The sequence below is a fragment of the Tachysurus fulvidraco genome, chromosome 26, assembly GCF_022655615.1.
Source record: "Tachysurus fulvidraco isolate hzauxx_2018 chromosome 26, HZAU_PFXX_2.0, whole genome shotgun sequence".
Taxonomy (NCBI): domain Eukaryota; kingdom Metazoa; phylum Chordata; class Actinopteri; order Siluriformes; family Bagridae; genus Tachysurus; species Tachysurus fulvidraco.
Window position 1 is genome coordinate 10,078,367 of NC_062543.1, and position 24,147 is coordinate 10,102,513.

Sequence of the window (24,147 nt, forward strand, 5' to 3'; positions counted from 1 at the left end):
GTGTGTGTTGTGTACATCTAATACACACTCAGCCCTGTATTTTAAACCTCTGTAGGGAGTTAAGGTTCCGTAGACGCACTCAGTCAGCCGATGACGAGTCCAGCGTCGAGCTGACTGATTCGCTACAACACCTCACGCTCTCCGAATTCCTCAAAGAGTACGTCACAACCCTGTTCAGCTCTCTGACCTTCACGCCTAACCCTCAGAGTCGCTCGATACGAGACATCTAATGTCCTTTTTCATCCACAGAATGCACCTGCTGGCATGGAGGCACATCTAACACACACTTAAAATGAAGAGCTTAAATATTAGAGCCATAACGATCCTGCTGCTAAACCGTCTTGGGCTTTAGTTTGAACATTCAGACGGTTAGGTTCAACTAACCTCACGAGATTTCTGTTCGGAGACATCTCGTCTTACTAAAATGTAATATTTCTTCAAGAGGAATGTCTGAAAATGCAGTGAATGCTGAGAATGTTAAACTGGCTTGTCTTTGCTGTGGAAGTGAGAGCACGGTGACTAACTTTTAATTAATAACAAGGAAAGGAATGCATGACTTCCCCTGAGTCCTGTAACTGGAACCAGACTAACCCTTTCCACAGAACTGCTGTCTTTTAATGGTTAAAATGAGCAAATAAGGAAGTGGCACTTATAACCGACTGGGATATTGGCTTAGTGAGGTACTGTAGCTTTGTACCTTAGATCTGAAACAAATAAGTCATCATGTCAGTTTAATTGCTGTAGGTTTATGCAAGTAACGCTTTGGTGAAATCAGATGCCAACTAACTGCATCATGATGGATGAAAAGTAAAAAAAAATATAAAACATGTTGAGGAAATCAAACTAGTCTTTATAATAGACTTCTATAATAATGATTGCAGAAAAGTGGGGTGGGGGTGGGGTGGTTTAAGATCAATGTTACCAACTTGCTAACCAATGGATCCAGCTTGGCGGTTATCCCTTCCTCGTTCCTGTAGATTTTCCTGTAGTTTTACTTTTAAGTCCCAGACCTCCAGGGTGGTGTATATTTGAGACCTAGTAGTGTTTTCTTCACAAATCATTTCCTTGCTGAGTAACGAGAGCAGACTCATAACCTTGTGACTGTGACCCCATGCAGCCTGTAAAAGGAAGCGCTACCTCGTGCTCATCCTTGTTCCTGTAAGACACACCTGGGACAGCGGCTAATTCTTGACCTCTTACTGTTCACTGACCTTGTTTTTGTCTGTGCTGCAGATTGATTAGAAATCATTTCATAAATTTATGACATCAAAACTTTGGGAAATGTTAATGTTAGCTTCTTGTCTCGTCTAATATGGCAGGAGGGTAAGATGTTTGTTCTGCCTAGCGCTGATGAATTTGGGTGACAGCCAGTGACAGTGGTAGCTTTGTGGTTAAGCTATTGGACTACCAAGCTGCCACAGCTGGGCCCCTGAACAAGGCCCCTGGGCCCCTGAGCAAGGATAAGGGTGTCTGCCAAATGCGGTAAATGTAAAAATAATATGAGTGTCACTATTTTATAATCAGATCATCTTTTGACAAGAAAGATGTGTCCGATGCTTGTGAACTTGTGCACAGTGCAGTGAACAGAAGACAAGCTGAAAGACTCGTCTCTTTAGGCACTTTCACACTGAAACAGAATATGGATCACTTGACAAATTGGTAATGTGATGGCTGCCATGTGGACCAGGAAGTCTGTAACAGAGACCTATTAATAGTCACAAGGTGATTAATATCACAGCCTATCGGTTCTTAGCAAGGAAATGTAAACATGAACACTCCACTAGTTCTGAAGGAAACCTCTCTGGAGATCCACTACCCTGTGGTTACATGCATAACCTTGCAACCTTCTGTATTTTTATTTTTCTCTCCCAGAATCGAAGAAGAAGGCTGGGATAAATACATTATTCCTTCCAAGACTGAGCCTGAGAAATACAAAGTCAGCCGCACCTTCAGTTTCATTAAAAGCCGAATGTACAGCACGCGCAGCAAAAAGGTAAACGCTCTTAATGCTGTCTTAAAGCCGAACGAACAATTCAGTGCCTCGAGCAGACGTCCCAGAAAAACAAACACATACTGTAGTCTCAAGTCCCAGCTTTTCACTTTAATCATTAACCCCTCCTAATCCTGCCTACAAACTTTATGAAGCCAGGTTCCCCCGACCGTTACGTAGCTGCTTCTATTTCCCAGCCGTAAGCTATAAAGGGTCAACGTATGGAAAGTTACAGCCATAGCTATGTTTGTCCTGTAATAGCTTTCTCTTGGTTCTCAAAGGGAAAAGCCAAGGAAAAGGAAGTGAAAGAAAAACAGAGCAGCGGACACCAATTTGCAGCAGGTCCTGTTCTGGGGACCTCGGTTTGTGAAGTGTGTGACAAACCTGTCACTGGGAAGGAAACACTGCACTGCACCAGTGAGTAAGATTACTCCTTTTTTTTTCATTTGGTGTTATTTAAAAAGTCGCCATGTAGCTTGTATTCTGTGATTTTGTCAGTATGAGTTGATTCATGCCAACACTGATTCTTGTGTTTAGCGAGTAGTGAATAGCATAAAATTTTTTGTTTGTTTTAGGAATAAAGCATTACTTGAGGTTCATAATGAACATTATGAGTGAAAGAATTCCTCACAGAATTAAATGTAGCTATGAACACAATCCTGGTTTGTCTTTCATGTGGTGATTGTTTTGATTTGTCTTCCTAGATTGTGCTGTTTGCGTCCATAAGGGGTGTAAAGATTCTGCAGCACAGTGCCTCAAGGTGTGTGTGTGTGTGTGTGTGTGTGTGTGTGTGTGTGTGTGTGTGTGTGTGTGTCCATGATGATAGGAATGATATAATAAATGTTGCTGTTCTTATAAAATAAATGAGGTATAGCTTTAAGTGTGTGTGTGTGTGTGTGTGTGTGTGTGTGTGTGTGTGTGTGTGTGTGTGTGTGTACAGTTATCCCAGGTTTAATGCTTAAGCTCAAAGTAGTAACACATTTGCCTATTAGTCATGATTGCAGGGGGTCTGTGAGTGTGTTTTTTTGTCTTGTGGGGATTTTTGAGTCATTCTGTTTTGTTTCCTGTACAGAAAGTGCAGGACAAATACACAGTTTCTATGAAGGCTCGAGCAGCGACACTCCCTCAAAGTGAGTCAATCAGCTGCAAGTGTGGAATTGAGACGATGAAATATTGTACAAAAATATGTTTACTGAAACAAATTAAAAACATATCTTTTTTTCCCCCTCTTCTCATCTATTACTAGACTTTGTATTGCGTGAAAGCATCACGTCTTCTCAGATATCCCCCTCATCCTCCCTCCCTGTGATGACTCCACGAGACAGAAGAGACGCCTCAACTCTGCCATGCAATCTATCCAGGAGTGTTCCTCTAGTCCCAGAGTGGTTAGAAAATATTCCTTATTTTTCATGATCAGTCATTAAAAAAACATTTTGTAATTTAATTTTTTTTTTTTTAATTTGTGTGATTTGGATGTCCAGGCTTGCAGAGAGCCCAGAGGGAGACAGTGATCCCTCCTCCTGGAGATCTCATGGTCAGTCAGAGGAGCTCCAGCAGAACGTGGAATCTTCCACCTCTACAGACTCGTCCCTGGTTGAAGGTAACATAATGATCTTCGTTCCAGTGACAGCGATGAAGCTGTGAAGTTTGTAATATCTTGTACAACTCCATCTCCCATATCCACTGTTTGTCTGATATTTGAATCTAGTATATTGTTCAATATTCAGTCTTTCTCACTGGACGAAAATATCACTTTTTAGTAATACTAAGAACTCTGAAACATAGGAAACATATTAATGGCTTGCTTATGCTCCGATCGGCACTAGACAAGGCTTTTACTCTGAAAAAATGTTTACGAGTCTTCCAGAAAATCTCACCAAAAAAAATCCTGGAGTTTTTATTGATTATTAAAGCGAAGGACCTCATAGCTGCTGCTGACACAGGAGAAGTAACTCAGAGATGCTTGCTCAACAAAAACGTCTTCTATTTTGTTTGGGAAAAAAGGTTATAGGGCTACTTCATACATAGGCGTCAACTTCCCGTATCATTTCGTCTAATATGCAGAACGCATTACAAAAACGCATTGAAAACATTTTTCCCTTTCTTTTGCTTTCTTGCTATTTTCTTTTTCAGTGTTTTCTTTTGAAAACTTAATGTAATGACCAAAAGGTACAGTACATACAGTAGGTATAAGGTACATCCACCGTATCCATGTCTTCTAATGCAATACTCGAGTTCTCTGTTGATGGCTTTGCTCTCTCAGATAGAAAAAATCAAAGATGGGTTGCCAAATCTGCTCATTAATCTACTGTTAATATACCTGGGTGTCTCCATGGGTGGATCTCCTTGGTTTTCCTTCTTGTTTTTATTATTATTTTTTTTTATATATATAATTTCACTAATAATATCTCACATATTTTGACCCCGTCTGTCGATCAATCTGTCAATCTAGACACAGTGGACGCTCCTCTGCAGAACAGCTTGGGGACAGACGCTCTGTATTTGGAGGCAGAGTCATGGAGTCTAGCGGTGGAGCCTCAGTTCTGTCAGAAGCAGGAAAAACGCACGATCAAGAGACAGGACGTCATCTACGGTAGGCACAAAGCAACGTATGTGATGAGAAGACACTGAGACACGGAGCGGTTAAAAAGAGCTCAGGATATAATCTCACCTGCACGCTGTAGCTTTGTATAGTACCTAAGAGTTGTTGGTGTAATCATGAAGATTGTCTTCATGTCTAACTCATAATATTCCCATGCTAAGCTTCCTTTTAAAGTCTTTAATAAGTAAGGATTCATCCTCAGGTCAAGTAATGGAGCTTTTCCTTACAGCTCTTGTCTCTTGTTTGCTCATTGGGAAACTGTACCAGATCACAGCTTTACCAAATCTGGATGTAAAGTTAAATTCATTCCCAGGACACACCAGTGTAGTTCTACAAAGATTAAAGAATTAACTGTAAATAACGAATTGCTGCTGTGTGTATGCTGGTTTAGAGCTCATGCATACAGAGCTACACCACCTGCAAACGCTGACCATCATGGCGGAGGTGTTTAGGCGAGGACTGCGGGAGGAGGTGGGCTTGGACGCGGAGGCTATCGCTCGGATTTTCCCGTGCTTGGATGAGCTCATCGTCCTGCACCGTGACTTCTTTTCCATGATGACAGAGCGCAGGAATAACTCCACACAGCCTGATAATGAGAAGAACTACCTCATTCACCATGTGGGTGATATCCTCCTCCAACAGGTAGGCAACATTCTTATCTGTAATTTTGTCTTTTCTTATTTTCTTCAGATTTTGTGAATTTAAAAAAAGTGTCAATTTTATTTTAGTTTATGTTAAAAACTTTAATGGCATGTTTGTGTGTTCAATATTCTGTCTATTGTTCCTTGTGAAACCAGATTTGATTAGAATTGCCTTTTATTTATTTATTTATTTATTTATTTATTTATTTATTTATTTATTTATTTAATTAAAAAAAAAAAAACACACACATGTGATAATTTAATATCCAGGATGTGTTTGTATTATTACAGAAGGGTTTTTTTTTGTGTGTGTGTGTGTGTGTGTGTGTGTGTGTGTGTGTGTGTGTGTGTAGTTTTCTCAGGAGAATGCTGAAAACATGAAGCGGGTCTACGGAGAGTTCTGCAGCCGGCACAACGAAGCCGTCAGCTTCTTCAAGGAGCTCCAGCAGCAAAACAAAAGATTTCAGCTCTTTATTAAAGTATGTATTTATTATCATTAATCCAGTCCATTATCTCTACTTATTAAATCTCTGCTCAAGTATCCTTGATCAGCAAGTGTACAGTCATCCACTTCCTGTTCTCTCCACAGCAACAGAGCAGCAACTCGCTGGTAAAGAGGCGAGAGATCCCAGAATGCATTCTGTTAGTGACGCAGCGCATCACAAAATATCCAGTGCTTTTAGAACGGATTCTTCAGTACACAGAAGGTAGCTGTCTGGGCAAATCTCCTGTCTAATATGACCGGATAATAGATAATCGGGCAGGTTGTCATTTGGGGCACAAGACTCTCTGTATTATTTTTAGTATTAGTGTTCTCTCTCTCTCTCTCTCTCTCTCTCTCTCTCTCTCTCTCTCTCTCTCTCTCTCTCTCTCTCTCTCTCTCTCTCTCTCTCACTCTACTTTTTTTCTCAGACGGCACACAGGAACATGCCGATATCTCTGCCGCTCTGTCTCTGGTGCGAGAGATGATTTCAGCAGTGGATGTGCGAGTGAGTGAGCGAGAGCAGAGCCAGAGGCTGAGCGACGTTCTCGGCCGCATGGAAAGCAAAAGCTTAGCCAGGTTGAAGAGCGGCGCTGCATTTCGCAAGCACGACATGACCAACGGCCGAACGCTGCTTCACCACGGCCCGCTGCTTTGGAAGACAGCCACCGGCAGACTCAAAGGTCAGATAAACACTGGAACGCCCCGACCGCATCCATACAAAGTGTGATTTACTGCCATGACCTTTTATTCCTTCACCCACAATCTCAGAATGTTCCGGGTGCTTTCTGTCCATCATCCAGTCATCAGCACTTTAGTGACCGAATTCTCTAAAGAATCACTTCTCAACCCAGGGAAGAAATAGAAAGCTGCAGTTTTTAAAATCTGCCACTGATCTTGCCCAAATACATAAACTCCACCGCCAAAATCTGTCTAGAGTTCAACTACAGTTCAGTTCATTTTCCCATCCACTTGACTCTTTATGTAAAACCGTATATTTACAGTTTGATTATTGTTTTTTTTAGCAGAGTAGCAAATTCTTTGTCCAGCTTCATCCCCTTTACCAGTAATAAATTATACTTGCCGAAGTGCCGCATAGAATTATTCTGGCTTTTACTTCCTTTTATTGAAAAATTACATGGTGAAGTATCTGGCTGTAGCAGGTGCTTGTGATGTCATGGTTTGGTGGACTGTATCTTTACTAAGATGGGAGTTTTGGGGATTGTCTATAAAATGACTGACAAGAAACCCATTTTGAGGGAAACAACATGAAATGTTTTTAAAAGCATTTAAAAACATTTTTTTCATACACACATTTGTAAGTTGAACTTGTATATAAATCTGTAAAGAAGGACCCGAATGTTTTTGCAAAATCACAGGACTTACATGAACACCTTGGGTACGTGCTCCAACAAGCAATAACTAAATAAATGTGTTGGTATCAGTCTTGATCCATTGAGTGTGAATGATGAAGAGCCCATGCTGTAACTTGTGTGTTCATCTTTATTCCATACAGTATGTTTCTGCTTCTTTGTAGATGTGCTGGCTCTGCTGCTGACTGATCTACTGGTATTCCTCCAGGAGAAGGACCAGAAATACATCTTTGCTGCTGTTGTATGTCAGAAGTTGTAGGATTCTTTGTAAAGTTTAGTGCAAGGTTTTTTGTAGGTGGGTTTAACTTGCTCTCGTTCTCTCAGGATCAGAAATGTCCAGTGATCTCCTTGCAAAAGTTGATCGTGAGGGAGGTGGCTAATGAGGAGAGAGGCATGTTCCTCATCAGTGCCTCCTCCAGCGGTCCCGAGATGTATGAGGTGCACGCGGCATCCAAGGACGAGCGCAACACCTGGATGAGGCTTATTCGAGAAGCAGTGGTGATGTGGGTATAGGTTATTATATGGCGTTTGTGAGCGTATGTTTAGTCCTATGTCTAGGCTAAGATATTTTCCTCTTCTTGTAGTTGCCATGAGAAGGAGGAGGACACTGCAAGTGAGTCAGAAGAAGAGCGCAGAGCAGCAGAAGCCAAGAACCAGAAAATTCAGAAGCTACAAGGTGATACACTAAACCAAAGTGACAAAAATATGATGTCCAGCGTGAAAATTCCTTCCTTGATGTTTGTCTAGGAATCATTTAACATGTCTGCTTGCCTTCGAGATATGCTTGTGAGAAAGCTGGAAGCTAGTTCTGTAATTCTACTTCATCAATCTCTGGCAGAGTCTCTCTACAGTCATGACCAGCTGATTTGCTCCAGCCTGGAGGAGAAGCTCCACATCTATGCTGAGCTCGCAGCCATGGTGGGCCACAGAGACATCAGCCCAGAGCCAAAGCTGCTGGTGTGCCCTAACACAGAAGAGCTCCCTAATGCTGCTGTTCTGCTCAACGCTGCACTTAAAGAGGGTGAGACCCTGGCATTTAAATTCATTCTTACTCCAAACTTAGAATTTATCTTGAACTAAAAGCAAATTCTACTCCCTTGATTATATTCCTGTATCAGTTTGACTATTCCACATCTGAATAACATTCATACTGTATGGGTGAGTCTGTCACTGTCATGTTAACACAACAGTCATGTAGCGCTAGATCTAGCATGGTCATTTTTTTTTTTTTTTTTGCGAAAACACCGATCACAGCTCTCAAGCCCAAAGTTATGTCTAAGTTATGTCTAAATAGAGTTAATGGTGGACTCAGCCGTATATGTGCTGTTGACTTCTAGCTGATGACTTGAATTTGAAACATTTCCGTTCCTTACTTTTGTAAACTAACATAAATATGTGAAAAGTTTTCTTAAGGCTTTCTTTTTCTCTCACTCACTCCCTTTTTCTGTCTTTTTTTAATCTCTTTTTTTTTACAGCGGAGAGTCTAAAAGAAGCTCTGTCATTTCACTGTGGCTCCACCTCCTGTCCAGGTCCTCTGCTTGTGTCTGAGGAACAGAACAATAGTGATGCTACTCCTCAGCTAGAGGCTCCTGCTCCTGCGTCATCTCCTCCTCCAGTGCCTGCCGAAGAAGAACCCCGAGCAGTGGATACTGTAAGGAGCGAGGAAGAGGAGTCGAGAGGAGAAGACAGCCTCGAGCTCCAGCTTCGGAATCAGAGCAGTGCAACTGACAATCATAATATGCACCTTAAGGTAAAGATAGTGGTTAGTTAAGTGTTCATGGGTTGTTAACCTCATGAATAACTTGTTTTTGTGTGAGTAATACTGCTAGTTATAATTAATAGTTTGTAGGAATGTGAGAAATCAGTACAATGCAAATGAACCATGGGACTGGGGCTTTTATATTTGCCCTGTGCGCTAGCTAAATAAATTACGCTTTTGTCCACCACTGGCAGTAAACATTTACCTATAACACGTTTGACAACCAAACCAACATTCCATTAGTGGATGGCATCAAACTGAGCAGCCTCGCCCAGCAATCAGCTGAAGTACACACAAATGTCATATTCCTGATTAGAAGATCTTCTCAGAATTAGATGAGGTCTGAGACCGGACCATCTACAGTACATACGTCTATTAATGCTATAGAAGTGTTACCAGGCATAACAGAATCTAATCCCAAATCCATATCCAAAGCTTAACCCCAGCAAAATCTGTAAACGTAAACTAAAAAGCTAAACTGTTCTAAACCGGTTCAAACATTCATAAGACAATTAATTTATTTATAGGTGTTGTAAAACATGCATGACTCTCTCCTATTTAAAGGTCTCACAGTTCAGACAACTGTCAGAAGGTATAATGTCGGTAAGCTAGAAACTCACACGTAGCAGATACTAGCGAACGTTAACGGCTAGAAGGGTAGACGTTTTTAAGCGGCACTCCCGTACAGCTAGTGTCCTGTGGCATCAATAATTCAGATTCCTTTGCTAAAATCACATCTCAGCCTTAATATGATGAAACATTAATGTGTTGAAAATAAGGAGAGAGTCCATTCCGTTGCCTCTTGGGAACAATTTCATTAAAAATGAACGGTGATAATTAGAGCTTCCTTCAATCTCTTCCTTTCCTGCTAGCATTGGCACCTTTGATGGTGCTCCGCTATGCATTACACCGATAAGGCATGCTGAGCTAGGCGTAAACAGGAAGACGGAACATTCTTATGTTTAATGAGATGTTTCCTCTTGTGCTTTGTACTTTTTTAAGAACTGATATAAAAGGAATGGTGTATACTGTGTCCACTTAAGCGTTGTTTTCTTCATTAGCTGGCTGTTTCAGACATAACGTTTATGTGGCAATGAACTAAATCAATTAAATATAGTGTGTCAGTGTGTCTGGTAGCCAGTTCTGTTGTATGTACAATGGCTTGCATCAGTATTCACCCACCCAGGTTACAGAAGCTCCAGATGAAAAAAATGTGTTTCTTCAAGGACAAAACTGAATTTGGCCTTCAGTTGTGAAATATTAAAAAAAGAACAAAAACACCTCAGTAAAACTGCCTTTGGTGAGAGTCAGTGTGAAGGAAAGGATTGAAAATGTAGACTAATGAAGGTAAAGATAACGTAAGAGAATTGAACATAGGTACTGGGTGTAAGATGATGTTCATCCCTGTACACACTGCTAGATCCATAGTGAGCAACTCGACAAGAGAGTGGTGAGGGCGAAACCGTCACAGAGTTACAGAGTACAGTGACCAAGAGTGAGTGACTGTACACAAGGCAAGCATTTCAAGAGCTCTGTATAACTCTGGACTGTATGGCAGGGTGGCTACAGACAACTCATTGCTCAGGAAGCAAGTATGAAACATGATTGGGTTTTTTTCTGGTAAGATGAGTCTAAGATTGAGAGAGTTCTGTGTAACTTGCCCTACGTGTTGTGCAATACCTCAGTTACCACCATCACTAGAGTGAAATATGGTGGTGGGGGCAGTATCATGTCATCTGGACTGCTTTCATCCTCAGAACTGGGCTACTTCTCAAATTGAAGAACGGATACAGGAGGCTGAGTAAAGAAAAAAATAAACTAAGCTTGGGAGAAGTGCACCTTAAAGTAGGACAGTGCATCAGAGATGATGCCTAAACACAAGCGTGGTTAAAAGCAAACAAAAAGGTGAATGATCTACACTGGCCGAGTCAAAGTCCAATCAGAACACTTTCATACAGTTGCAGTCAACGAACAAAATCTATGTGTTCTGGAGCAAATCTGTGAGGAATAATGAAAAAAAAAATCATTAGTAACCTGTGCAGAACTGGCTCTGTAGGAACGTCGGTTCTTCAAAATCCTATTTGAAAGGGCCTGAATATTTTTGCAAGCAGATTTAATTGGTCTTGGGTAATGGATTTTGACTTTTAAGTGGGTTTGCAATTTAGATTTTTTCCAGGAACAGTGTCAGTGATTAATCCAGACGAATGGGATGACTTTTGGCTGGAGTCTCATTACTTTACTGGAGATAGATCTGCATAGACAGCCCTTGACTCATGGGGTTGCTGTGGATGGGGCTGCTTGGAGACGGTCACACTGTCACTGTTGTGTCAGTCGACTTTCAGTCACCAGTTAACATTTAGAAGACAGGAAGGGGTTCGTGAGGGGTCTGTGGTGAACTCAGAAATCACCCTGACACATTAGCTCCTCTTGGTTGCATAATTCCATTCACAAACCGTTGTAGAAATGACATTATTTACATTGACTTTATTTACGGTTCAGTGTCACCCAAATGAGGATGAGGTTCACTTCTGAGTCTGGTTCCTCTCAAGGTTTCTTCCTCATATCATTTCATGGAGATTTTCCTTGCTACCGTCACCTCTGGCTTGCTCATTAGGGATAAATGTTTAGAGATAAACAGAACCTTAATTTTAAACTTTTATTCTGTTTCTGCTTTGAGCTAATATAAATTGTTAAAAGTACTATACTACTAAATTGAACTGAATGAATGAATGAATGATGGCTTTTACATTATAGTTTCTAATCCTGATCGCAGATCACCTGGTTCTGTATGTAGTTTAGTTTAGTCTATTTCTTACAGGAAAACAGTTAGAGTTTGTGTGTGCACTTTAGAAATAAAATCACTTCCAGTCTACCAGGTAAAATGAATCTTGTAATGAAATGTGATTAAATGAAGGGGGAAAAGGGGTTTTATTTTCGTAAGTAAAACAGATTAACACCAGATGGCGCTGTATACTAGCTAAACCCCTGCAGTTTATTTTCCAGAACTTTTCCTTTACAGCTCAGAGGAAAGTGTAACGTAGGTAGAGAATATCAAGTACTGAGTGAAACATTAAAAGCATAACTAAATGCCTTGAGATACCAAACACTGCATAGTTTAATAGTTTTAATTAAAATAATTTATCACAATTATGTTACAGACAAGTGGGGCACGGTGGCTTAGTGGTTAGCACATTCGCCTCACACCTCCAGGGTTGGGGGTTCGATTCCCACCTCCACCTTGTGTGTGTGGAGTTTGCATGTTCTCCTCGTGCCTCGTCCAAAGACATGCATGGTAGGTTGATTGGCATCTCTGGAAAATTGTCTGTAGTGTGTGAGTGAATGAGAGTGTGTGTGTGCCCTGTGATGGGTTGGCACTCCGTCCAGGGTGTATCCTGCCTTGATGCCCGATGACGCCTGAGATAGGCACAGGCTCCCCGTGACCCGAGTTAGTTTGGATAAGCGGTAGAAAATGAATGAATGAATGAATGAATGAAGGAATGTTACAGACAAATGATTTGATCAACTTCCAGTTCTCAGGGAAGCTAAATGTGATGCCTGTCAATATAAAACACCTTTGTACTTAAATAAGTTTTTCCCTTTTAATGTAGCTTTTCTTTTGTTTATGTCCAGGTGTGTCAGAGCGTCCAGAGTTTGACCCAGTTGCTTTACAGTTTGCAGGTGATTCTATCTCACACAAACACACACACACACACACACACACACACACACACACACACACACACACACACACACACACACACACACACACATTTGGCATATTCCAATTTACTTGCTTCTTATTCTTATTCTTATTCTTGAAACACATGATTTCTTAATTTACGATCATTTCTTTGTCATCTGTTTTTAATATCTAAGTAATATTATTCAAAATCTTACATCTTATTCTTAAAGATTAAAAGTTTTATAATACATGTCTCCTTATATGCGCTGTATTAAAAGCATCTCACAGGTAGTTTAAAATTCTGTGAAATTTGGCAATGAAATCACACGGCAGTGGATATAAATCTTCACTGATCACTGTAACATAGACTGTAGTATCGTTTTCAGATATTGTTTTAATGCTGGATCCAGAGTACTTTAATTTATAAAGGAGTACGTCTTTCATCAGTCAGTATTGAATTCGCAGTGCCACATGGCTGTAACATGAACATTGATCACAGTTACTGGAGGTTGCTGTCATCCTCCAAGGCTTATTAAATGTTTATTTGTTCCTCTGGGTGTAGAACTGTTCAATAATTAACTCTGTTCATTTCAGGCCGTGGTCACCATCCAGGACAGCCGCTACGAAGTGCGTCGTCTCCTTCTTCTCCTGCTCTCAAGTTCCACCCAACAACGGATCTCCCAGGGCTCCCTGCAGGAGCAAGAGCGTCAACGTGAGGCAGAGAGGCAGCGTCAGGAGCTGGCGCGGGCAACGCGGGAACGGCAGCAATGGACCCGCGAGTGTCAGGCTCAGCATCAGCGTTTTGAAGAGCGTGAAATGGAACTGGCACAGCGTGAGCAACAGTGCCATGAGGAGGCCCAAAGGCTGCAGCGCCAACGCGAAGAGCTGGAAGAGCAGCAGCAGGAGTACCAGCAGAGTCTGGAGAGGCTGAGGGAGGGCCAGCGGAGCGTGGAGAGGGAGAAGGAGAAGGTGAAAATGCAGCAGAGAATGACGGAAAGATGGAAACATGAACGCCAACACAATACCAGCATCAAGCTGGAAGGTCACCAAGGGTCAGGAGATGAAACAAAAGTATGTACAAGTGCGTGGGTCAGAATGTAGTGTGTGGCTCTTTCTTTCTTTCTTTCTTTCTTTCTTTCTTTCTTTCTTTCTTTCTTTCTTTCTTTCTTTCTTTCTTTCTTTCTTTCTTTCTTTCTTTCTTTCTTTCTTTCTTTCTTTCTTTCTTTCTTTCTTTCTTTCTTTCTTTCTTCCATCCCTATCTATCTGTCTTCACCAGATAGACAGGTTGGTCACCATGTGTGAGTGTGTCTGTCTGTCTGTGTGTGTGTGTGTGTGTGTGTGTGTGTGTGTGTGTATTATGGTTGTGAAAATACCAAATTTTGACTTTAACACTGTACAGTATTAATATAATATCATAAAATCCTGCACTACAGCAGTGTAACGCTGACTAACTGCACAGCCGTCTTTGGGTGTTGATGTCACCCAAAAACATGCACTAGATACTTACAGCTGTTAAACTCTCCGTTGTCTGATCTCCTGAGGATTTGAACCAGTTTTGTTTTGTCTGGTTACTTCCCTTCCCTTCTTCATGCGCAAGGCATGGAAAAAAAGACAATTTGCTAAATCTGTTATTCAGTCACTTTTTCCTGAAGTTTTCTTTTGTTTTGTTTAGTTGTGCACTTGCAGCTGAAACCACTGTGCTTTCATTCACCTTGAGGCAAAACTGCTGTGTGTTTACCTCAGAATAATACTGCAAACTGACATCAGGGAATTCTCTCTCTCTCTCTCTCTCTCTCTCTCTCTCTCTCTCTCTCTCTCTCTCGCTTTCTTGCTTTATGTGTGTGTGTAGTAAAAGGATTTGCCTTCAGCATGGGTTTGAGATTTCTTTCACAATTCACTATTCTTTTCCGTGTTGCCAAAACACCCAAGGAGTGATGTCTAAGGAAAGCTCCTCTTAAACCATCTCTCCTGCCTCTCTTTGAAGAAGGGATAAAACTGTCTCTGAACTATTCAGGGCGTAGGCATTCAGAGCTTTTTTTCTCTGTCTCACTCCATATTTTTGTCCTTTACACTTAACCTCATCTCTATCTGTTGCTCTCTAATAGTTGTGTCTATCTAAAGCAATTGTGTACGTTTATCTATGCTGTCTGTCTGTCTGTCTGTCTGTCTGTCTGTCTGTCTGTCTGTCTGTCTCATGTGTCTTTCATTTTTCCACACAGCTTTCATCATCACTGCTTCCCCTTTTAGCTTGTTGGCTAGACCCATCAATCCACTTTTACACGCACCTTAATGCTCAGGAAAGACAGCAAAGGCGACTCTGAAGTGTTCATTACTTTTAGTCTCATGCCGTTCCTTACTATTTCACCCGAATCAGGTGTACAGAATCGCTGGCCATAAAAATGGTTTCTGTCCTCAGCCACGCTGATGAAGCTAGCCGGCGCTAATCTCTCAATCTGTCTCATTCAATCTCCCTCACACACACTGACACACTGTGGGCCTCTGATTCATTAACTAGGATAATGCAAGCAATCCAAGCCTCATCAGTCCTCTGGCCTGAACACTGAGTGCACTAATAAACAAGTTATTGATTAATGATAAAGAAAGTTTTCCCAATAAAACCTCAAGACAAAGTAATTAAAACAAGCACTACACTACATGCACTGCTGTACCTGTAGATAAAGAAAGTTTAGTGTTTTATTTAGGAGGTTCTAAATAATACAGCAAGGTTCAGAGAGGGCGATGTAAAGGGAGGAAAAAAGACCAAACACTTTTTAGATACTGATCATTTCTTTAGGTTCTTGTGTTCTGTCTTCGTGTCTGGGTTTTCCTCTGAACTGGTTATGCTGACTTGCTACGATGAAATAAAGATTTAACCATGCAGTTACCTTGTAGAGTCATGTACTAGGGGCTGTTACAGGGTCAAATATGATAAGGGCTTTACTCAAGGGCCCAACAGTGGCATTGTTGCGGTGCTCTTTATAAAATATATTATAAATCTGCTAATAAACTCAAACTACTGTCAAGACTCACAGAGAACAAATTAAAGGAAAAACATCAACATGAAAACAAGTGCTTCAGGTGAGGTGATCTAGATCCTGTAAGTCTTTGGAACTGTACTGGTTAGATGAACACCGTTCTTCTGACAGCTAGTCCCTCGGCTGTTGATTTGATCATGACGATATAGAGCTCAGTCAGTCCAGAAACTTCCATTGAGACATGATGAATTTGAATGAAAGCTATTGGATATAATTTACATCATTTAATCCTTACCAAACCATTCAGTGGTTCCTGTGGATGGGGGCGGAGTCACCCTGGATGAGACGACTCCCATCAGGAGTGAAATGTTTCATCGTAGGTTATCAGGACATCAGTCAGAGTAACTTTGAACTGATTGCAGTGAAACCAATCCATGCCTGGACATTGCCTTTAACAGGGACAGTTATTTGTATTATTTTATTTATTATTTTTAAATAATTGAGGAGACTTTAAAGACATCTGATTCTGTAATATGGAGGTTATATTTATCTGCCTTGTTGCTGACAATATTCAGTTTGTCACATATACAGTAAAAAGAGACGGACATTAATCCAGGTTTGTCTTTTGCACAACGACGGAAATGAATCATGGTTTGTGTAGGAATGTAAAAAGCTGCCGAACCTAAAATACAATGCAGCAGAATGTTTACCATGTATACAATTTAATCATCAGCATCAGTTTTTAGTTGGTGCTCAGCTCACTGAACACTGAAAGGTGTGCGCAGAAAAGTGAGAGGCTTGTTCACTAAAAACTGTGTCATTTTCTATGCCACGTTCTATGTTAAGTTGATTTACCTGTTCTGCTTTCTCTTTTTTAAAGAGCTTCCATCATGGTCATCACGGTGGCTTAGATGAGGATGGGTCTGTTTACGTAAACGAAGCAGTTTTTCTGGCTCCGTCCATGAACAATCGGCATCTTCATCACTACCAGCATCAGTACCAGCATAATACTCACCTGCATCCAGGTTACGTGGATTCCCCCAGTGCCCAGAACAGTCTAAATTCTCTGCTGGCTTTGTCCAATCATACACACCCTACAATCAGCATGCAAGATGAGCCGTGGACCGAAGGTATGGAACAGCATGAATCACAATAACCTCTCTCTCTCTCTCTCTCTCTCTCTCTCTCTCTCTCTCTCTCTCTCTCTCTCTCTCTCTCCTCTCGTCTCTCTCTCGTTCTCTCACCCCATCGGTCTCTCTCTCTCTCAGAGAGAAAGGAAAAGAAATCTCGCCTCCTCTCGTCTCTCGCTCAATCACTCTCTCCCTCTCTCTCTCTCTCTCTCTCTCTCTCTCTCATCTCTTTCCCTCATCTCTCTCCCTCTCTGCGGCGCTCGCGGCCTCCATCTCTCTCTGCTCTCTCTCTCTTCTCCTTCTCGTGCCTCTCTCGCAACTCTCTCTCTCTCTCCCTCTCTCCTTCCTCGTCTCTCTCTCCCTCTCTCTCCTCTCTCTCTCTCTCTTCCTCTCTCCCTCTCTCGTCTCTCTCTCCCTCGGCTCTCTCCCCTCTCTCTCTCTCATCTCTCTCGTGCCCTCTACTCTCTCTCTCTTTCCCTCTCTCTCTCCCCTCGTCGCTCTCTCCTCTCCCTCTCTCTCTCTCTCCCCTCTACTCTCATCTCTCCATCTCGTCTCCCTCTCTCTCGCTCTCTCCCCTCTCTCACCCTCTCTCTCTCCCTCTCTCCTCTCGTCCACCACCCTCTCTCTCTCCCTCTCTCTCTCTCTGCGCTCCCTCTCTCGCTCTTCTCCCTCCTCTCTCTCATCGCTCTCTCTCTCTCTCTCTCTCTCCTCTCTCTCCTACCCTCTCCCCTTCGCTCTCTCTCTCTCTCTCTCTCTCTCTCGCCACCTCTCTCTCCCTCTCCTCGCTACCTCTCTCTCTCCCTCTCTCCTCTCCTCGTCTCCCTCTCTCTCCTCTCTCCCGCCTCTGCTCTCTCCCTCTCATTTCTCCGTCTCTCATCACATCTCATCTCCTGTGTCCTCACTCTCTCTCTCTATCGTCTCTCTCCTCTCGTCTCTCTCCCTCTCCCCTCCTCTCTCATCGTCTCTCTCCCGTCATCATCTCTCTCTCCCTCTCTATCTCAGTCCCCTCTCTCTCCCTCTCTCTCCCTCTCTCCCCCTCTCCTCTCCTCTCTCACGTGCTTACTCTCTCTCTCTCTCCCTCTCGTCTCTCTCCCTCCTCAACTCTTCCCTCTCTGCTCCTCCTCTCTCGCCGCTCTCTCCCTCTCTCACGAAAACGATAGACCAACTCTCCTCTCTCTCTCCATCTCTCTCCCTCTCTCTTCTCTACCTCGCTCCCTCTCTCATCTCTCATCTCTCTCTCCTAACCCTCGTCTCTCTCTCCCCTCTCTTCCCGTCTCCTCTCTCTCTCTCACTCCTCTCCTCTCCTCTCTCTCTCGCCTCTCTTTCCCTCTCGCCTCTTCTCCACTCTCCGTCCTCCCATCTTTGCTCTCCTCCTCTCCTCTCTCTCCATTCTCTCTTCCTTCCTCTCTCCTGACTCCTCTCGGGTTCTATTCCCTCTTTCTCGCTCCCTGCAGACAATCGTCCTCCGCCCAGCTAGCCTTAGACTCTCTCTCCCTCTCCTCGAATCTCGTCTCATCTAGCTCAACGAACATAAACGATAACGCTCTCTCTCTGCCCTCATCTCTCCCTAGCCACCGCTCACGTAAGAACCGTGTCGCGAAACCCCAAAAACGATCTCATCCACAGTTACGCCTAACTCAGTCTACTCTCGACCTGGTGTCTCGGACATCTACTCTCTCTCACTCTCTCCATCAGCATCAATTTCCTTCTCCAGGCGGTCTCCAACAGCCTTCTCATCAATCGTCGTATTTCACTCTCCCTCTCCCGTGCTGCGCTCTCTCTTGCATCTGCTCTCTGTACCTCTCGCGTTTCTCTTGCTCTCTTTACTAGTTTCCCTCCTTCTTTCTCGCTTTCATCTCCTTGAAATTATAACATCGATATGTGTCTCATTTCTCTCATTTTCAATTTCTTTCGTCTCCGATCTCAGAATAGCTTTCTCCTCTTCCGCGTGGATACTCGGATCTCTTCTGCATCGTTTTGCTGAGTTTCGTTCTCCTTCACTTCATCTCTCCGCTACCTTCATCCTCTTTACTCCTCCTCCATTCTCCGTTCACTCATGAATTCTCGCTCTCTCTTCTTGCTCCTATCTTTCTCTGTACTCTGTTCTCGTGTTTTACTCAATGCAATCTTCCTCAAGATCCTTCTTGTTTCTCTATCCACCTCTCTGTTTTCGTCCCTCCTCCTCATCTATCTCGGGGCTCAGGCGAGGCTGCCCGTCTCCGTCCCCGAAAGAGTCCTCTCTGTTTACTCTCCCTCATGGGCTCATCTAACCTCTCCCCCGCTCCCTCATTAGCGCCCTTCGACCTGATCAGTCTCTCTCCTTTGGCCTCCTCTCTCTCATCTTCCTCTCTCTGCTGCTCCGCAATCATCTCCCGGATCCATTCTCTCCTCGACTCACTCCACCACTCTCTCTCTCTCTCTCTCTCTCTCTCTCTCTCTCTCTCTCTCTCTCCCTCTCTCTGATGTCTAGCTATTAATCAAATTGAACAATACAGTGTAACATATTGAATCGTTTGATACAAGGTTCTTAAATCAATACCTAGTATGGTATAATAAACGAGACGAAGCCGACAATTTCTCCTGTAAAAATAAATAAACAAACAAACTAAATAACTATCTCTTTACCTCAAAATTAGATTAGCTTTGTCATTAAACACATACAAGTCAAAAGGCAATGAAATGCAGTTTGGTATCTAACCAGAAGTGCAATAAGCAGCAAGTGGAATATGTACATTATTTACAGTATGTATAGGATAGTATACAGATAAAAATGTTGGGTGTTATAAACATGATATACAGGTTGTTATATATTATATTTGCAAATGTATAGGTGCTATTGACATAATATACAGGGGTGGGTGATCATCGGGAGGCAGAGTTCAGTAAGCTGACAGCCCTTGGGAAAAAGCTGTTCCTCAGTCTATTGGTTTTGTCTGGAAGCTCCTGAAGCCCTTTCCAGAGGGAAGGGGGACAAACAGTCAATGAAGTGCTATGAGTGCTACAAGCCTTGACGCAGGCAGCGTTTCCTTTGTATGTCCTCAATGGCTGGAAATAAAGTTCCTGTGATGCGCTGTGTGGGTTGCAGTGTCTTGTGGTCTGTGGCTGTCCGGTTCCCATACCAGACTGTGACACAGCTGGTCAGGATGCTGTCAGTGGCACAGCGATATAAGTTCACCAGGCTGGCTGAAGACAGGTGATGATGATATTAAATGCTGAGCTAAAGTCCACAAACAGTATCCGTGGATATGTATAAGCACAGAGAGCAGCACTAAGGAGACTGCATGGAGACATGGCTAAGGAGACTCTGTGTTCCTATTGCTCTGGAAGGCAAACTGACATGGGTCCAATGTGGGTGGAAGGCAGTTCTTTAGCTGTACCAGGACCAGTCGCTCACAGCACTTCATGATAATGGGTGTAAGTGCTACTGGGCGGTATTCGGGTTGGAGTGTTTTGGGAACTGGGACAATGGAGGTGAATTTGAAGCATGTTGGCACAGTTGCTAGTGTGAGAGACAGCTTGAATGAAGGTACAGGTTAAAGATGACCTGAATTTATGTTACTTTACTGGGGAAAAAAGGTCTTTTAAAGCACCGTAAGTGAGTAGCTTGCGATACTCATTGAAAACATCAGCAAGCAGTAACTGGACTGGTGCATGGACGGATTTATACTTCCAAAGCCTCTGAGCTGCATTCACACAGCCTGTAAGGAACACACAGTGCTACAGTGTTGTTATGAAGATTCACTCGTACAACGTTTGAGTCAATTCAAAAGGAAAGAGTTAGGCGAGTATTCAGGAAACGTTTACTGTGGTTGTGTCGAAAAGGGGATTGTGTGAAACACTACTGCGCTCTTATTGATTCAGATTTTCAATCTGGTTTGTTTTACACTCCTAAAATACGAGTAAATATACACACATGCCTATAAACACAGGAAATAGCATCATTCTGTGTGTAGTCACGTTTGAGACCTAGATGCTTTCAGAACATGATCTCTAGAGGAAATCAATAAGATGGTCAGTTTATGAAGAACTGGATTGTGACGTTTGAATGTCAAGAATATCTTCAATTTGTGTGAACGAGAGACAAAATGTATCAAGTGAGCAGAAAACTAAAAATAGTGTGTCAAAATATTCTTATGATCATAATCTCTAAGCATTCTCTCATCTCTGCTCTAAACCTTTCACTGTGGCCATGTCTCCAGTTTCCTCTTTATGCTGATAATATATCTACTGACAAAACCCAACCCATCTCCTTTTTCTCTCTCAGCCTTTCACACACACACACACACACACACACACACACACACACACACACACACACACACACACACACACACACACACACACACATTTTCACACAGACACTCCATCCGTCATGAAAATCAATCGTCCTTCTATCGACTGGCGGGGCGGCTGTGGTGTGTGAATCACGGTGAGTGCATGGCGGGAGACTGATTGGCACATCGATCTTAAAAATCTTTAGCAACCTCATTACACGCCAACTTGTCATCTGTCCATCTCTCACAAGCATCTGAAAGACAGACAGCAAGAGAGAAGAAGGAACATATTAGTCACACATTTCTGTAGACAATGTTCTAGACAGCTTATGATGTTCTCACACGTGCACCAGCACGTTGCTCCCAGATCCACATGCATGTACTGTACAGCCAAAAGTATGTGGATACCTGACCATCACATCCATATAAACACTGAGAATAAACTAAGTTATTTATCTCTAACATCTGTTACTACTTATCAAGCCTGAAGCGACGGTGGAGAGGAAAAACTCCCTGAGATGATACGAGGAAGAAACCTTAAGAGGAACCAGACTCAGAAGGGAACCTCATCCTAATTTATGTTTCACTGGACAGTAAATAATGTAAATGTAAATAATGTCCATCCTAAAACAGTTTATATTTGAGTGGAATTAAGCAACCAAGAGCTTCTGAGGAACTAATAAGTCAGCGCTATTTCCAAGTTCACCACAGTTCACCAACATTAATTCCTTCCTGCCAAAGTCTTCAAATGTTCACTGATGAAGACCTGACCTTGTATGTAGTAACGTTACAATTTCTCTTCACTGGAACATGTTCCATCATGACAATGCCCTCGTGCACAAAGCCAGCTCCATGAAGACACGGGTTGCCAAGTTTACAGTGGAAGAACTCCTGCAAGGTGCACTGACCTAAACCCCCCTGCACCCCAGACCTCCTCACCTGACATCGGTCTCACTAATGATCAATATGTTCAATACTTCACTCTTTTATCTGTTGTTCTGCTCCAGAGTCAAGTCCACAAATACGTCATTCTAGATGTGCTCTTATTATTGTCTGAAAAAAGCACAGGAAGGTTTTCCAGTCAAGAGAAAAATGGATACAGGTAGAGAAAATCAACAGAATTTATGTGGCTATACAACAAGACTGCTAAGTGTGTGTGTGTGTGTGTGTGTGTGTGTGTGTGTGTGTATATATACAGTGTGTGTGTGTACAGTGTGTGTGTGTGTGTGTGTGTGTATATACAGTGTGTGTACATTGTGTGTTTGTGTATACTGTGTGTGTGTACATTGTGTGTGTACAGTATGTGTGTACATTGTGTGTGTGTGTATACAGTCTGTGTGTGTGTATACTGTGTGTGTGTGTGTGTGTGTATACCTGTGTTGTGTTGTGTTATACTCTGTTGTGTGTGTGGGGTGTATACTGTGTGTGTATACTGTGTGTGTTGGTTGTGTGTGTTACATTTGTGTGTGTGTACAGTTTGTGTTTGTGTATACTGTGTGTGTGTGTTTGTGTGTTGTTGTGTGTATTGTGTGTGTGTTGTGTGGTGTGTGTGTGTGTGGGGGTGTGTACATTGTGTGTGGGTACAGTGTGTGTTTAAACAGTAAAGAATTCTTAAAAATCTGAAACAAATATGTAATGATCAGATGTTTAATATTTATTTATATATATATATAAATATTAAGGCATGACCATGTTAAATGACATTAGCACACATAATGCATCATGACATTGAGCTCTTATGCAGGCACTTTAAGCAAGTAAATAATCTCATTAATTAAACAATGATTTATCTTCAACCTGGGTTTAAAATTTTCACTGTCCTCTAAACTCACTCTGCAAGTTTTAGACCAACTTCATTTTTCACATGACCTTGAACGTTTTGACCGCATTTCTGTGCATGTAAATATTATTCATGCTTTTTAAGTCTATTTAGAAGAAGAAGGAAAAAACTGTCTTTATAGATCTATTTGACATTGCTGATGTTCTTCCCCAGATGTTGGTCCAGCAAGCCATACTACCAGGACAGCAGGAGCCGTTGGCCCAGGGATTTATCAAGGTGATGCCCTCTTGGTGACGCAAGCCTTGTTTCCATGGAAACGGAGAACCAAGATCCTGAGGGAGAGGAGAAAATTGTGTATCTCTAAGTTCAAGTCTCTTTCATTCCAGAGCTCCTTGGACAGAAACAGGCTGCGAAGCAGGACTCCAGTTTGGTTGAGAAATTGCACTGATGCCGTAGACACAAATAATCAATAGATGGTGAAAGTTAAAGATCAAAATGGTTTTGTTTGGTTTCGTCTCCGTCTTTCAGATAACATTGCTTTTCATTTGCCACTTTTTCCCCATGCTCTCATGGAAGTATTCGCACTTAGATCCAGATTATGGGCAGAAAATGCTGAACCCTACATCATACATCCAGGCTTGCTTTGTTTTTTCTAATGTAAAGAACTTTAACAAAACCACATTCTCTTAATTATTAGAATATTTCACCAGAGTCTTTCTCAAATTTTGCCATATTCATTCCATTCCAGTTCTGAAAGTCCGTTTACTGACTTCTGGGTCTGTATCCCTGACATGAAGACGACTGCCAGACTCCAGACCTGACAGCTTGTAGAGGAACAGTGCATAGTGCTGTCAGGGATGGAGTCGGACACATCATACATACACACTTCTCCATTTATCCTTGACAGAAAGTGAAAGCGCCACAAGCAGGGTAAACTGAGACGGGAGATCATAGCTAGTTTTAGATGACTTCCGGGTGTCGTGTTACTAATATCAAAGGTTCAAAACTGTCAAAACATCCAGATTCACTATGTACCGTCTACCATTTTGTTGGGTAAGGGGGATCTCTGTTTACTCATCTTTGAGTCCTGGACACAGTAAGATAACAGTTAATAAGTAATTTGCTATACATGAATGACTGAATAAGAATGGTATTGTTTTTTAAAGGGTTAAATCCTCATAATTCCCAGATTTCATGTAGCATTTCCAAAGTGTTTGTGTGTGTGTGTGTGTGTGGTGTGTGTGTGTGTGTGTGTGTGTGTGTGTGTGGTGTGAGAGAGAGAGAGAGAGAGGAGAGCTAGTAGAGAAGGAGAGAGAGAGAGAGAGAGAGAGAGAGAGAGAGAGAGAGATTTAAAATGTCTTTTCTAGGGTCAGTATTGTGTCTTACGCCTGAAGCCTACAGAGACAGAATTAGGTTACTCAATTTTAACTTGCTTATCTCACACACACACCCACACACAC

At 42.3% G+C, this 24,147-nt stretch overlaps 1 protein-coding gene across 1 annotated transcript in view; it reads left to right on the top strand.

Moving 5' to 3' along the window:
• Positions 1-23,195, top strand: part of arhgef28a (Rho guanine nucleotide exchange factor (GEF) 28a) — a 77,360-nt gene extending 54,165 nt beyond the window's left edge. Inside the window, 22 exon segments of the mRNA XM_027178786.2 lie at positions 56-157; positions 1,873-1,993; positions 2,272-2,407; positions 2,695-2,750; positions 3,063-3,120; positions 3,237-3,375; positions 3,472-3,590; positions 4,443-4,583; positions 4,984-5,234; positions 5,587-5,712; positions 5,823-5,940; positions 6,146-6,397; positions 7,252-7,328; positions 7,412-7,590; positions 7,672-7,763; positions 7,926-8,108; positions 8,563-8,837; positions 12,477-12,524; positions 13,123-13,599; positions 16,384-16,633; positions 22,901-22,987; positions 22,990-23,195. Of these exon segments, the coding sequence (XP_027034587.2) occupies positions 56-157; positions 1,873-1,993; positions 2,272-2,407; positions 2,695-2,750; positions 3,063-3,120; positions 3,237-3,375; positions 3,472-3,590; positions 4,443-4,583; positions 4,984-5,234; positions 5,587-5,712; positions 5,823-5,940; positions 6,146-6,397; positions 7,252-7,328; positions 7,412-7,590; positions 7,672-7,763; positions 7,926-8,108; positions 8,563-8,837; positions 12,477-12,524; positions 13,123-13,599; positions 16,384-16,633; positions 22,901-22,987; positions 22,990-23,051 (3,349 nt within the window). The 3' untranslated portion in view covers positions 23,052-23,195.
• The last annotated feature ends 952 nt before the right edge of the window (positions 23,196-24,147 follow it).